At 42.3% G+C, this 13,632-nt stretch overlaps 1 protein-coding gene across 7 annotated transcripts in view; it reads right to left on the minus strand.

Annotated features, from left to right (window-relative positions):
- wbp1la (WW domain binding protein 1-like a) overlaps positions 1-13,632 on the minus strand; it is a 120,197-nt gene that overhangs the window by 25,671 nt on the left and 80,894 nt on the right. For 6 of the 7 annotated variants that reach the window (XM_043713046.1, XM_043713051.1, XM_043713048.1 and 3 more), the window contains one exon: positions 402-510. In XM_043713046.1, the coding sequence (XP_043568981.1) occupies positions 402-510 (109 nt within the window). Of the gene's footprint in view, positions 1-401; positions 511-12,662; positions 12,803-13,632 lie in introns of those variants that run through there. The other variant, XM_043713047.1, reaches the window with a different exon arrangement.

Raw genomic sequence — 13,632 nt, forward strand, 5'->3', positions numbered from 1 at the left:
CCAATCCTTGTGAATGAGGACCATATTCAGTGAACAAATAATCAACAAAACTGTAATCCTGGTGCAAGAAACACCTTCTTTCTTCAGGCACAATGAAATGTAGGAAATATGGCTCAGTAACATCCCACAAACAAATAACCAGATAACCGTGTCTTGATGATCAGCCATCCATAAAGGCACAACAATGACGTTACACGGTGAGAGACTCCTGGCAATGGAACATGTGCCCCTGTGACCCACTGCTTTCAAGGTAGATGAAGAGAATGGCTTTTCTGCACATTAGAAAAAAAAGAGACCCTAAAAAGAAGCCATACAAATTGGTAAAATAAAACTTGTGATTCACATCAAAAACTGGTGACAAACAATACTAATCAGTAAGAATTGTGTGTGTCAGTACTTACACCAAAGCTCATAATAGTAGTTACAGCATTGTGACTCTCCACAACAGTGTCCTGTTTCACAGAAGTAACTCTGGTTGTTCACTCCGATGCACACCTCTCTTTCTTGAGACTTCAAAAAGAAGAGAAGGAAAAAGAATTATGGTGGTGATGAGACAGAGAAAGAAAATTACTGATGCCAATGATTGCTATGCAACCAAAAGACTAAAGTTCACTAACCACCCACTTCACCCATCATCACTGGCTGGAACTTATTATTCTATGGTAACATGGCTCATTCATGGGAAAGGGATAGAATTGGTTTGGATTATCCTTAACTTGAAAATCAAAAATTAATTTCACCCAAACGACCCAATTCTATCCAATGAGGAAGATAAACTGTTCTTTGGTCTTTGTGTTTTACCCTTCTGAAGTAAACAGCAATTGTCACAAGGGGTCATTGAGAGCCCTTAGTATGTTCTTCTTCTGTATTCCTGGTGGTGGCCTGCAATGTTGGCCTCAGGACCTCACGTAAACCTATTGCAGGGACCTAGCAGGTGTGGTTGTAACACTGGTTCATTCAGAGTAATGTTACACATAAGGGTTTACACTGAAGAATTAATGGGTCATTGAATCCCGATCAAAATAAATAGTCTGCCCATTATCAGGAAAATCTACAGCTGATGAGTAAAGATATCACATTAGCTTTCCACCTAGAACTAATGCACAATGACTGCCAAACTGCTTCAGTTTAAAATAAAAACTGACAGCATTAAAAATATAACATTTAGTATCCTAACCCGAATCAGAAAGAATCTATATGATGATTACAATTCACAGCCCATTATTCCCCATGAGTGCATCCTTCAATCTCCCCATTCCGATCCCTGCAACAATACCCGATTAGTCACAAATGACATCAATCCCTCGGAGAAAATGGAGCAATGGGCACTATCCCTCTTGAACCTCTCCACTGCTTTTGGCATCAACAGTCAAGAGAATCTCTCCTCCATTGGTGAATGGAGTCGGAGAACTCTGCTCCCAAGGTGAAGCTCATGTCCCTGCCCGTGTACTTACGCTAACTGTCAGAATCCAATATCGGACAGTTGCAATTTCCTTCAGTTAAACACTGGGAAGATCAAAGCCACCATCTCCGAACCCCGAATTCTAAAAATGAGTCAGTTCCTCACCCCAGTACTAAATGATTGAATGGCTTCTTCTTGGCCTGAGATTATACCTCCCAGTTCTAGGCTTCCCAGTAAGGAGAGACAACCTCTCAGCATTGATTCTATCAAGTCTTAGAGCTGCACAGCATGGAAACAGACCCTTTGGTTCAACGGGTCCAGGTTAACCAGATATCCTAAATTAATCTAGTCCCACTTGCCAGCATTCGGCCCATATTCCTCTAAAACCTTCCTATTAATATACCCATCCAGATGACTTTTAAATGTTGTAATTGTACCAGCCTCCACCACTTCCTCTGGCACCTCATTCCACACACACACCACGCTCTGTGTGAAGATGTTGCCCCTTAGGTCCCTTTTAAATCTTTCTCCTCTCACCTTAAACCTATGTCCTCTAGTGTTGGACTCCCCAACCCTGGGTAAATACCTTGTCTATTTATCCTATCCATGCCCCTTATGATTTTATAAACCTTTATAAGGTCACCCCTCAGCCTCCGATGCTCCAGGGAACACAGCCCCAGCCTGTTCAGCCTCTCCCTGTAGCTCAAATCCTCCAAACCTGGCAACATCCTTGTAAATCTTTTCTGAACCCTTTCAAGTTTCACAAAATCCTTCCTATAGCAGGGAGCCCTAACCAATGACCTGTTCAGCCACAACTGTACAGTGTACTTACGTTAACTGTCAGAATCCAATATCAGACAGCTGCAATTTCCTTCACACTTAGATACTGGCAAGACTCCCAACTCTGATACTCAATGCACAGACAAATAAAGGAAAGCATACTAAACATCTTCTTCACTATCCTATCTACCTGCAACTCCATTTTTTAAGGAGCTACGAACTTGCACTCCAAGGTCTCTTTGTTCAGCAACACTCCCTAGAACTTTACCATTAAGTGTATAATTCCTGCTAGGATTTGCTTTCCCTAAATGCAGCACCTCATATTTATCCAAATTAAACTTCAATTGCCACTCCTCAGCCCATTGGCCCATCTGATCAAAATCCCATTGTACCGCTGAAGTAACCTTATTCACTGTCCATTGAACCTCCAATCTTGGTGTCATCTGCAAACCTACTAATCATATTTCTTACGTTCACATCCAAATCATTTATATAAAAATGACAAAAAACAGTAGATCCAGCGCCAATCCTTGTAGCACACTGTTGGTCACAGGCCTCCAGTCTGAAGAGCAACTCTCCACCACTACCCTCTTCTCTGAAACTTGTATGTCTCACTGACCTGACTTTAGCTCATCTGCTGCTGAAATCCTCATTAATGCCTCTGAAAGTCAAATATTCACCTGTTTAACATGTTAATCTTCACCCTCCATAAATTTCATCTAAACTCGGGTGCACTCTGTCTTTCCTTAACAAACACTGGGCTTGGTTTCCTAATGTCTCCAATTTGAAATTTCCATCCTCCTGTTCAAATCCCTTAATGGCAGTAACACTCACCAACTCTACCTCTTTCATCCTGCTATCGTCCTGAAAACCCAACATTTCAGTGACTCCTGACCCCCCTCTACCTTATTTGTTCTAACTCAGTCATCCTATCCTCAGCTGTCTTACTTGGAACAACACTCTGGAATGGTCTCTAAATTTCTCCACCTCTCCATCTGATTCTCATCCTCTAAATACACCTCTTAGTGCACGCATTTTAATGCCTCTCTTTACTTTTTATTTCTAATTATGCCTTGGAGGATCGCTGCACATGTCTCTATATGAAAGTGCTTTATATATGCAAGTTAGGACGATAAGAAGCCATTATTGCACAACATATCAACATATCCTGGACAGTTTTTGAATGTTGTAACATAGAACATAGAAAAGTACAGCACAGAACAGGCCCTTTGGCCCACGATGTTGTGCTGAGGTTTAATCCTAATGTAAAATATAATAACTTAACCTACGCACCCCTACGCATGTCCAGCAGTCGCATAAATGTCCCCAATGACTCTGCTTCCACCACCACAGCTGGCAACGCACTCCATGCGTTCACAACTCTCTGCGTAAAGAACTTACCTCTGACATCTCCTTAATTCCTTCCTCTTAATATCTTCAAACTTTGACTTCTCGTACCAGTCAATCCTGCCCTGTGGAAAAGTCTCTGGCTATTGACTCTATCTATTCCTCTCATTATTTTGTACACCTCGATCAGCTCTCCTCTCTTCCTCCTTCTCTCCAGAGAGAAAAGTCCGAGCTTATTCAACCTTTCTTCATAAGGCAAGCCCTCCAGCCCAGGCAGCATCCTGGTAAACCTTCTTTGCACCCTCTCCAAAGCCTCTGTATTTTTCCTATAGTAGGGCGACCAGAACTGGACACAATATTCCAAGTGTGGTCTCACCAGGGACTTGTAGAGCTGCAGCAAAACCTCGTGGCTCTTAAACCCGATCTCCCTGTTAATGAAAGCCAAAACATCCACTTGGGTGGCAACTTTGAAGGATCTATGAACTTGCACACCCAGATCCCTCTGTTCCTCCACACTGCCAAGAATCCGGTCTTTAATCCTATATTCAGCATTCGAGTTCTACCTTCCAAAATGCATCACTTCACATTTATCCAGGTTGAACTCCATCTGCCATTTCTCAGCCCAGCTCTGCATCCTGTCTATGTCACGCTGCAGCAGCTCTCTATACTATAGACGACACCTCCAACCTTTGTGTCATCTGCAACTTTACTAACCCACCCCTCAACCACCTCATCCAAGTCATTTATAAAAACTACAAAGAGCAGAGTACCAAGAACAGAGCCCTGCGGGACCCCACTCAACACTGACCTCCAGGCAGAATAATTTCCATCTACAACCACTCTCTGCCTTCTGTCAGCCAGCCAATTCTGAATCCAGATCGCCAAATCTCCCTGTATGCCATACTTCCTGACTTTATGAATGAGTTATCGTGGGGAATCCTATCAAATGCCTTGCTGAAGTCTATATACACCACATCCACTGCTCAACCTTCGTCGACCTGTCTTGATACCTCCTCAAAGAACTCAATAAGATTTGTGAGGCATGACCTGCCCCTCACAAAGCCATGCTGACTGCCTTTAATCACGCTATACTTTGCCAAATAGTCATAAATCCTATCCCTCACAATTCTTTCCAAACCTTTGCTGATCACAGAAGTAAGACTGACTGGTCTGTAATTGCCAGGGATTTCCCTATTACCTTTCTTGAAAAGGGGAACAACATTCACCTCCTTCCAATCCTCTGGTATGACTCCCGTGGACAGTACAGAGGCAAATATCCTCGCCAGCGGCTTAGCAACCTCCTTTTTCGCTTCCCGGAGCAGCCTAGGATAAATCTGGTCTGGCCCTGGGGACTTATCAATCTTAATGTTTTCCAAAACTTCGAGCACATCAATTTCATCAATCTTGATCTGTATCCCAGCTCTTCTAAGTTTTCATGTAATGATATAACTGTGCTTCATCCTTAATTTGTTGTTAAAATAATGACAATCAAGCACTAATAAATTACTCATTACACTTACCTCTCCTTATCAGAGATCTATATTACTATTACATCTGGTTAATTCTCCCATATCTTAATTCCTTGTACTTGCAGTAATAAATGATCAGAATAATAAAATGGATGTGGAATAAAACAATTGAATGCACCTATCATTGAAGACAGCCCCCAATTTGGAGGCATTTCCAGCTCCTCTTAACTGCATCGAGTTACCATCCAAGAGATGCACAGCAACAATTGATAAAGGTTCCATCAGTAGCATCTTACAAACTTGCAACTTCTACCACCTAGAAAGACAAAGACAGCAGATGCTAGGCAATACCATCTCTTGCAAGTTCTCCTTCAAGCCACACACCATCCTAACTTGGAATATGTCCGTTCCTCCAATATCACTGGATCAAACCACGGAACTCCCTTCCTGACAGCATTGCGGGTGTCCATACACAGCATGGATTGCAATGCCATGGTGGCTCAGTGGTTAACATTGCTGCCTCACGGCACCAGGGACCTGGGTTCGATTCTAGCCTCAGGTGACTGTCTGTGCAGACTTTGCACATTCTCCTGGCGTCTGTCTGGGTTTCTTCCGGATGCTCTGGTTCCTCCCACAATCCAAAGACATGCAGGTTAGGCGGATTGGTCATGAGAAATTACCCATTGTGTTCAGGGATGTGTAAACTAGGTGGATTAGCCATGGTAAATGTCGGATTACAGGGATGGATTAGGTCTGGGCGGCATGCTCTTCGGAGGAACAGGCTGGATTCGATTGGCCGAATGGTCTGCTTCCACACTATGGTTCACTACTTAGTGGTTCACTACCATCTTCAAGGACAACTGGTGATGAACAACAAACGTTGACTCAGTGGTGATAAGAAAAGGAGATCGCAAAGAATTGGATAGACCCAATTAAATTACCAACCATGTCATAATAGTCCCACTTTGTACTAAACATTTCAGAAAGAACTACAGCGTCAAGGTTTCATTACTATCTTCAGAGTCATCTATTCAGGGTGGCAGGGAGCGCAGGATGCGGGCTAATAGTAAAATGGCAAAAAGTCAGCGTTAAAAACCAGAAGAACTACAGATACTGGAAATCAGAAACAAAATGAGAAATTGCTGGAAAAAACGCAGATCTGGCAGCATTTGTGGAGAGAAAGCACAGTGAATGCTTTGAGTCCAGTAACCCTTTTTCAGAACTGAACAACTTTATCAGTTGCAATCAGTTCTGAAGGAGGGTCACTGGACCAGAAATGTTGACTCTGCTTTCTCACCACAGATGCTGCCAGACCTGCTGAGTTTTCCCCAGCAATTTGATTTTGCAGATCAGGATGCCTCAGCACCCAGCAAGGCAGAGAAAGATGGAGTTGAAAGCAGAGGTTTGAAACAAAGTGTACAGCTTTTTGGGAAGAGGGAAAGTAGGGTTGTGAATTAGGAAATATTTTAGCATCACCAATGACTGAGTATTTCAAATACATTGTGACAGACATGTGCTTACATGGAAATTCTCATGATTATAATGTTCACAAATATAAGGATAATTCAATGCTGACAAAAGTGTTACTCAAAATTTGGCCATCAGATAATGAAGTTTATGGACAAATAGTGTTTATCATATACAAGCCTTAAATAATTTACAGATCTAGATTTTTTAAACTGTAGAAGTTGAATATTACACAACTTTGAAACCTTTAGCCTCTACTTAAAAAAAAAAGTCCAAGAATACTGCAGTCATTGACAAGATGTGCATGGGACATGCAATCCTGGAAAATAGGCAGGGTGGCATGGTGGCTCAGTGGTTAGCACTGCTGCCTCACAGCGTCAGGGACCTGGGTTCGATTCCAGCCTTGGGTGACTGCCTGTGTGCAGTTTGTACATTCTCCCCGTGTCTGCGTGGGTTTCCAGTTTCTTCCCACAATCCAAAGATGTGCAGGTTAGGTGAATTGGCCATGCTAAATAGTGTTTAGTGGTGTATAGGTTAGGTGTAAATATAGAGTAATGGGGCATGGGTTTGGGTGGGATACTCTTTGGAGGGTTGGTGTGCACTTATTGGGCCAAAGGCCCTGCTTCCATACTGTAGGGATTCTAAAAAAAATCTAAATCTGCCAATTACCACCTCATCAATCCACAGTTAATTGTCAGTCAAATGTTACAGGCTGTCATTAACAGTGCTATTAAGCAGCACCTGCTCAGCGCAGACCAGTTTGGGTTCTAGGAGAGCAACTCAGCTCCTGACCTCATCACAACCTTGGTTCAAACGTGGACAAAAAAATAAACAGCTGAATTCCAAAAGTAAGAGGAGAATAACTGCCCTTGACATCAAGAAGCCCTAGCAAACAGGAATCAGTGGAAATTGAGGAAATCTCTCAACTGATGGAGTCATAAATGGCACATAGGAAGATAGTTGTGGTTGTTGGAGGTCAATCATCTCAGCTCCAGGACACACTGCAGGAGTTCCTCAGGATAGTGTCCTAGGCCCAACTATCATCCACTGCTTCACCAATGACTTTTCCTCTATCTTTAAAGGTCAGAGTTGGGATATTTGCTGATGGTTGCACAATGTTTAGCACCATTCACAATTCTTCAGATACTGAAACAATCCATGGTCAAATGAAGCAAGACCTGGTTAAGATCCAGGGCTGTGCTGGAAAGGCACAGCAGGTCAGGCAGCATCCGAGGAGCAGGAAAATCGACATTTTGGGCAAAAGCCCTTCATCAGGAATGAGGCTGGGAACCTCAGGGATAGAGAGATAAATGGTGGGGGGAGGTGGGGCTGAGGAGAAGGTAGCTGAGAGTGCAATAGGTGGATGGAGGTGGGGGTAAAGGTGTTATGTCAGAAAGGAGGGTGGAGCGGATGGGTGGGAAGGAAGATTGACAGGTGGGACAGGTGGTGAGGGAGTGGCGATGGAGGAGGCCCAGGACCTGCATGTCCTCAGCAGAGTGGAGTGGGGGGGTTGAGGGCGGGGGAGTTGAGGTGTTTAGCCACAGGACAGTGGAGTTTATTGTTGCAGGTGTCTCAGAGTTTTTCCAGTCTCCCCAATGTAGAGGAGACTGCATCAGGAGCGATGGATACAGTAAATGACGTGTGGAAGTGCAGTTGAAACCTTGATGGATGTGGAAGGCTCCTTTGGGGCCTTAGACGGAGGTGGGGGAGGAGGTGACAAATGGCAACTTACATTTGTACTTCATAAGTACGAAGCAGTGACAATTGCCAGTGCAACTGAACCTAATTATCTCTCATTGCCATCGCCAATTACCCCACTATGAACATCCTATGGGTTACCATTGACCAGAAACTGGACTAGCAGTGGATACAACGGCAGAGCAGAGGCTAGGAATTCTGCAGCAAGTAACTGTCACCTTCTGACTCCCCAAAACCTGTCCACCACCAACAACGCATGATGGAACACTCCCCACTTACCTGGATGACTGTCCCAAGGTATTTCCCAAACTACCTGCTCAAAGATGTTATAATACATCCCCGGAGCAGGTGGGACTTGAACCTGGGTCTCCTAGTTCAAATATAAGGACACCCCATTGCACCACAAGAGCTCTTAATGACTGCTGCTCCAATGACACTCAAGATGATTGATGCCATCCAGGGCAAAGCAACCCACTTGATTGACACTGCATCTACAAACATTCACTGTCTCCACTACCAATGTCCATAGCAGCAGTGTGTACTATCTATAAGATGCACTATAGAAATTCACCGAGGCACCTTAGACAGCACCTTCCAAACCTACGAGCACTTCCATCTTGAAGGATAATGGTAACAGATACATGGGGACACCACCCCCTGCAAGTTCCCCTTCAAGACACTCACTATCCTGACTTGGAAATATATCACATTTCTTTCATTGTTGCTGGGTCAATATCCTGGAAATCCTACCCTAAGGGCATTGTGGGTCTACCTACAGCACATGGACTACAGCGGGTCAAGAAAGCAGCTCACCCCCACCTTCTCAAGGGCAACTAGGGATGGGTAATAAATGCTGGGTGAAGGGACCTCCACAACCCAGCCAAAAAACATCAGACAGCAGGCTACTGAGACATATAGAATCACGAAAGGCTTATGCAAAACTGGCTGCCTGAACACAAAAGTGATCATATTTCAAAAATATGTTGAATAATGAGAGAAACCACATTTTATGATTTCCTAAAACAGCCATGCAGTCTGTACTATCCAAGACAGAATCTGGATAGCAGGGAAAAAGACCATAAGCACCATTGAGTCAATAAACTTGTATCCAATTAACACACAGGGAAATCAGCTCAGACCTCAATTTAAAATGGGCATAACATAATTATTGCTGCATTTTCTATAAAGCAAGATAGGAATGCGTATACATATAAAAAACACTTTTCACATCAAAACCACTTTACAGAAAATTAAGCATTTTTGAACAAACTAATAGTCTGTTATAATGTAGGAAGCACAGCACTGAATTTGCATACAGACCGCTCCCAGATAGAGGGAGGGCAAGATTACCAGATAAAGTCCTCTGTGATGTTGATTGAAATACAACCTGGACACAAAAGATAGCTCCCTGAATCTTCAGCATAATAACTGGATCTTTTACCTCCAAGGGGGAAGACGAGACCACTGTTTAATTTCCCATTGAAAGATAGCTGCTGTGACACTGCAACCCTCCCAGTGTTCGGCACTGGAATTTCAACCTTGATTTGTGTCCTAGATGGGGATTTGAACACAAGACTGTGGGGTTCAGGAGGTATAAGCACCACCATGCAAGCCATGGCTGACAAAGCATTACAAAGCAACAACTCACTTATAGCTCTTTTTAAACAGAGTAGAATGTCAGAGTCATAGAGATATACAGCACGGAAACAGACTCTTTGACCCAACTCATCCATGCTGACCAGATATCCAAAATTAGTCTAGTCCCACCTACCAGCACTTGGCCCATATCCCTCTAAACCCTTCCTATTCATATACCCATCCAGATGCCTTTTAAATGTTGCAATTGTACCAGTCTCCACCATTTCCTCTGGCAGCTCATTCCAAACACACACCATCCTCTACGTGAAAAAGTTGCCCATTAGGTGCCTTCTAGATCCTTCACCTCTCTCCCTAAACCTTCGCCCTCTAGCTCTGGACTCCCCCACCCCAGGGAAAAGATCTTGTCTGTTTATCCTATCCATGCCCCTCATGATTTTATAAACCTCTATAAGGGTCACCCATCAGCCTCCGATGCTCCAGGGAAAACAGCCCCAGCCTGTTCGGCCTCTCCCTATATCTCAAACCCTCCAACCTGGCAACATCCTTGTAAATCTTTTCTGAACCCTTTCAAGTTTCACAACATCCTTCCGATTGGAAGGAGACCAGAACTGCGTGCAATATTTCAAAAGTGGCCTAACCAATGTCCTATACAACCACAACATGACCTCCCAACTCCTGTAGTCAATGCTCTGACCAATAAAGGAAAACATACCAAACGCCTTCTTCACTATCCTATCTACCTATGTATCAATTTTCAAGGAGTTATGAACTTGCTCTCCAAGGTCTCTTTGTTCAGCAACACTCCCCAGGACCTTACCATTAAGTGTATAAGTCCAGCTGTGATTTGCCTTTTCAAAATGTAGCACCTCAAATTTATCTAAATTAAACTTCATCTTCCACTCCTCAGCCCATTGGCCCATCTGATCAAGATCCTGTTGTACTCTGAGATAACCTTCTTCACTGTCCAGTACCCCTCCAATTTTGGTGTCATCTGCAAACTTACTAACTATACCTCCTATGTTCACATCAAATCATTTATATAAATGATGAAAAGTACAGGTACATAATCATTTATCCTTTGGGGCCAGTTTTTCTAGGATTTTGGAATAAGTGTTATTTCCACAGTGAAATAAGAGAATCTTACCTAACAGCAGACCCAAATGTGACTAGTACAAGTGCTGAGACACAATTGATGTCTACCAGTGCTGGGCCACACTGCCACGTCACATCTGAGTGACGTGGGTCGAATGGGTGTGGAGATGGGTCACCTGTTCACACGCCAAACAACCTTGTTATGCAGAAAAAAAACTTCACAAGAAAAACTTCAGATTTTGGAGCTTTGCGGATTTCAAAATTTCAGATGAAGGATTGTGTACCTGTAGTAGACCAGCACCAATCCTTGTGGCACTCCACTGGTCACAGGCCTCCAGTCTGAAAAGCAACCCTCCACCACCACCCTCTGTCTTGTAACTACGAGCCAGTTCGGTATCCAAATGGCTAGTCTCCCTGTATTCCATGAGATCTAACCTTAGGAAAGTAATCAAACAGAATCTGATACCAAACCCCATTAGGAATTATTGGACCTGATCATCCAAAACTTAATTTAAAATATAGATATTAAGCCATAATGTAAAAGGAGAAGAGAGGTGCAAAGCAGTAGAGAGGTTTAGAGGGGAATTCTAGAAAGTTGGGGGACGTATGCTAAAACACGCAACTGCTTTTGGAGGACCCCCTTACAGATACTTCAAGAGGTAGGAAGTGAAAGAACAGAGGGACATAGGAGGGTCTTTAGAGTGGAGGAAGTTAAGAGCTAGGGAGCAATAAGGTCTTATAGGGATTTAACAAAGATGTGCCTGGACCAAGCACCAAGAGAGGTCAGCGAGCATGAAGGTGGAAGACTTCAACTCTATTGGACTGACAAATAGCTTGAAGCATACCGTGTTGGACCACATCATAAATTAAATGATCTCACTGAGACTAGCACGAAACTAAACCAACACAGTTGATACAGAATACATCCTTGGGGAACAGGTTCTCTGGAATAACATGACTACTTTGCTCCACCTCCATCCATCCACAGTTTCGACAAGGTAAGTTGTTCAACAAAGATTTTAAGACAAGCTAAAATAAACCTAGGAGACTTGTGTTGCAGTGGTAATGGCCCTATCTTTGAGTCAGGAGGTAAGGGCTCAAGTTCCAGAAGAAGTGTGTAATAATGTCTCTGAACAGGTTGATTAGAAAAAAGAAAATGAATGAACTTTAATGTACAGCATTTCAAAGCTTTGACCCAATCACTTATAATCATATTTCATGCTAAACTATCTGCAGGATCAGAGCTAGTGTTAACCCAAGTTGCTCCTAGGTCTCACATGGTGATTATGGGGAGTACAGACCTTTCACAAATAAACAAATTCAAATTTCATAATTTATTATGCAATGATCCTGAAAGAAATAGCAGTACACAATGCAATAAAAACTAAAGAATGAACTCGATCAAGTTTAAACTCTTGTAACTCCATTGCTAAGTCATAAAACAGAAATCTCTCAAAATTAGATCAGGTCAAGGAGGAACAAATCCCAAATAAGACTCAAACAGCTTTAAGACAGTACAAATCTGATTTTAAAGTTACCTTGGATGCAGTACAACATTAATTTTACATAATTCAAGCTTTAGTGTTTAAATCTTTTGCATTTTTTATGTTAGTAGGCAAGTCTATTTCCCTGCACCTAAACAGATGGTCAAACTGTTTGTAATAAGATATGATTATACACCGAAAGCTCATACGTGCATTTTTTTTATAAAATCAAAATCTCTGAAATTTGCAGTTTCTTTGTTCCCTCAATAATGTTTTTTAAGCCAACTTCCTTATCCAACACTGCATTACAGTCATGGCTCTTACCTTAGTTATTAAATGCTGAAACAGAATCATGGCAAAACCTGGTTTTAAAATCCCTGTATTTCACATTAACTGCATTTACTCTCTGTATATTTATGCCTTCAAGCCAGGAACCTGTTCACTTCCCAGTGTCCACAAAGACTATCCAAAAAGTTACATGTTCTCACTAGATTACCTAAGGTGGATCCAAAAACTCTGTGCGACTGACGTCCATCTGGCAACACAAAGTAAGTTAGTTTATAAAAATCACTGCTATTAGCAATCTGCAAAGTCACCTCTACTTTGAGCTTGAAAAGAATGGGCAATTGTGCCAGATACTGATTTATATAAAAGATTTCCATGAAACACTTCAAGCCTAGTTTTCCATTAATCCAGTGTAAACAGATTTGTTAGAAGTAAGTAAATATCACTGTAAACATCAACTTAGCTATTTACTGTAATGTAGGATTTTTGAATCATTAATTAATGGCTACTATTAACAATAGGGACTACTGTTTTAGGAGCTGACCGAATTGTACCCAATGTTTTACTTCAAGTAGATTCTGTCACTTCCCCCAAACCTCCAAATCCTATGACTAGATCGATTACTTCAAACTCTGATCACTTTATCATAAATGTTTTGTTGGTTGTTACACGATGAATTCTCACCAAGCTCAACAATGCTTATGTTTTTCAAAGAGGCATGCACCCGAGCAGAGAAACAATCTGTTTTCAGCAGGAAAATCCTGAAGCAAAAGTAATTTTGAGGTTGGCAAGTTGCACCAAAAAAAACCAACTTCAACATTTCCAGACAAATTTCACTTAAAAAGTTAAAAGGGTGAAATGAAAGTCACTGGTATAACACTTCCCATCCCTGAGAAATTCCTCCACGCTCTTAAATGCTGGAGTTACTCAAAACGGAGAGATTTTACTTTGATTATTTCCTGAAATACAGTTTCCTTTGTACAGCATCTTGGGGCTCTCTGTGAATACT

The sequence above is a fragment of the Chiloscyllium plagiosum genome, chromosome 22, assembly GCF_004010195.1.
Source record: "Chiloscyllium plagiosum isolate BGI_BamShark_2017 chromosome 22, ASM401019v2, whole genome shotgun sequence".
NCBI classification, from domain to species: Eukaryota; Metazoa; Chordata; class Chondrichthyes; order Orectolobiformes; family Hemiscylliidae; genus Chiloscyllium; species Chiloscyllium plagiosum.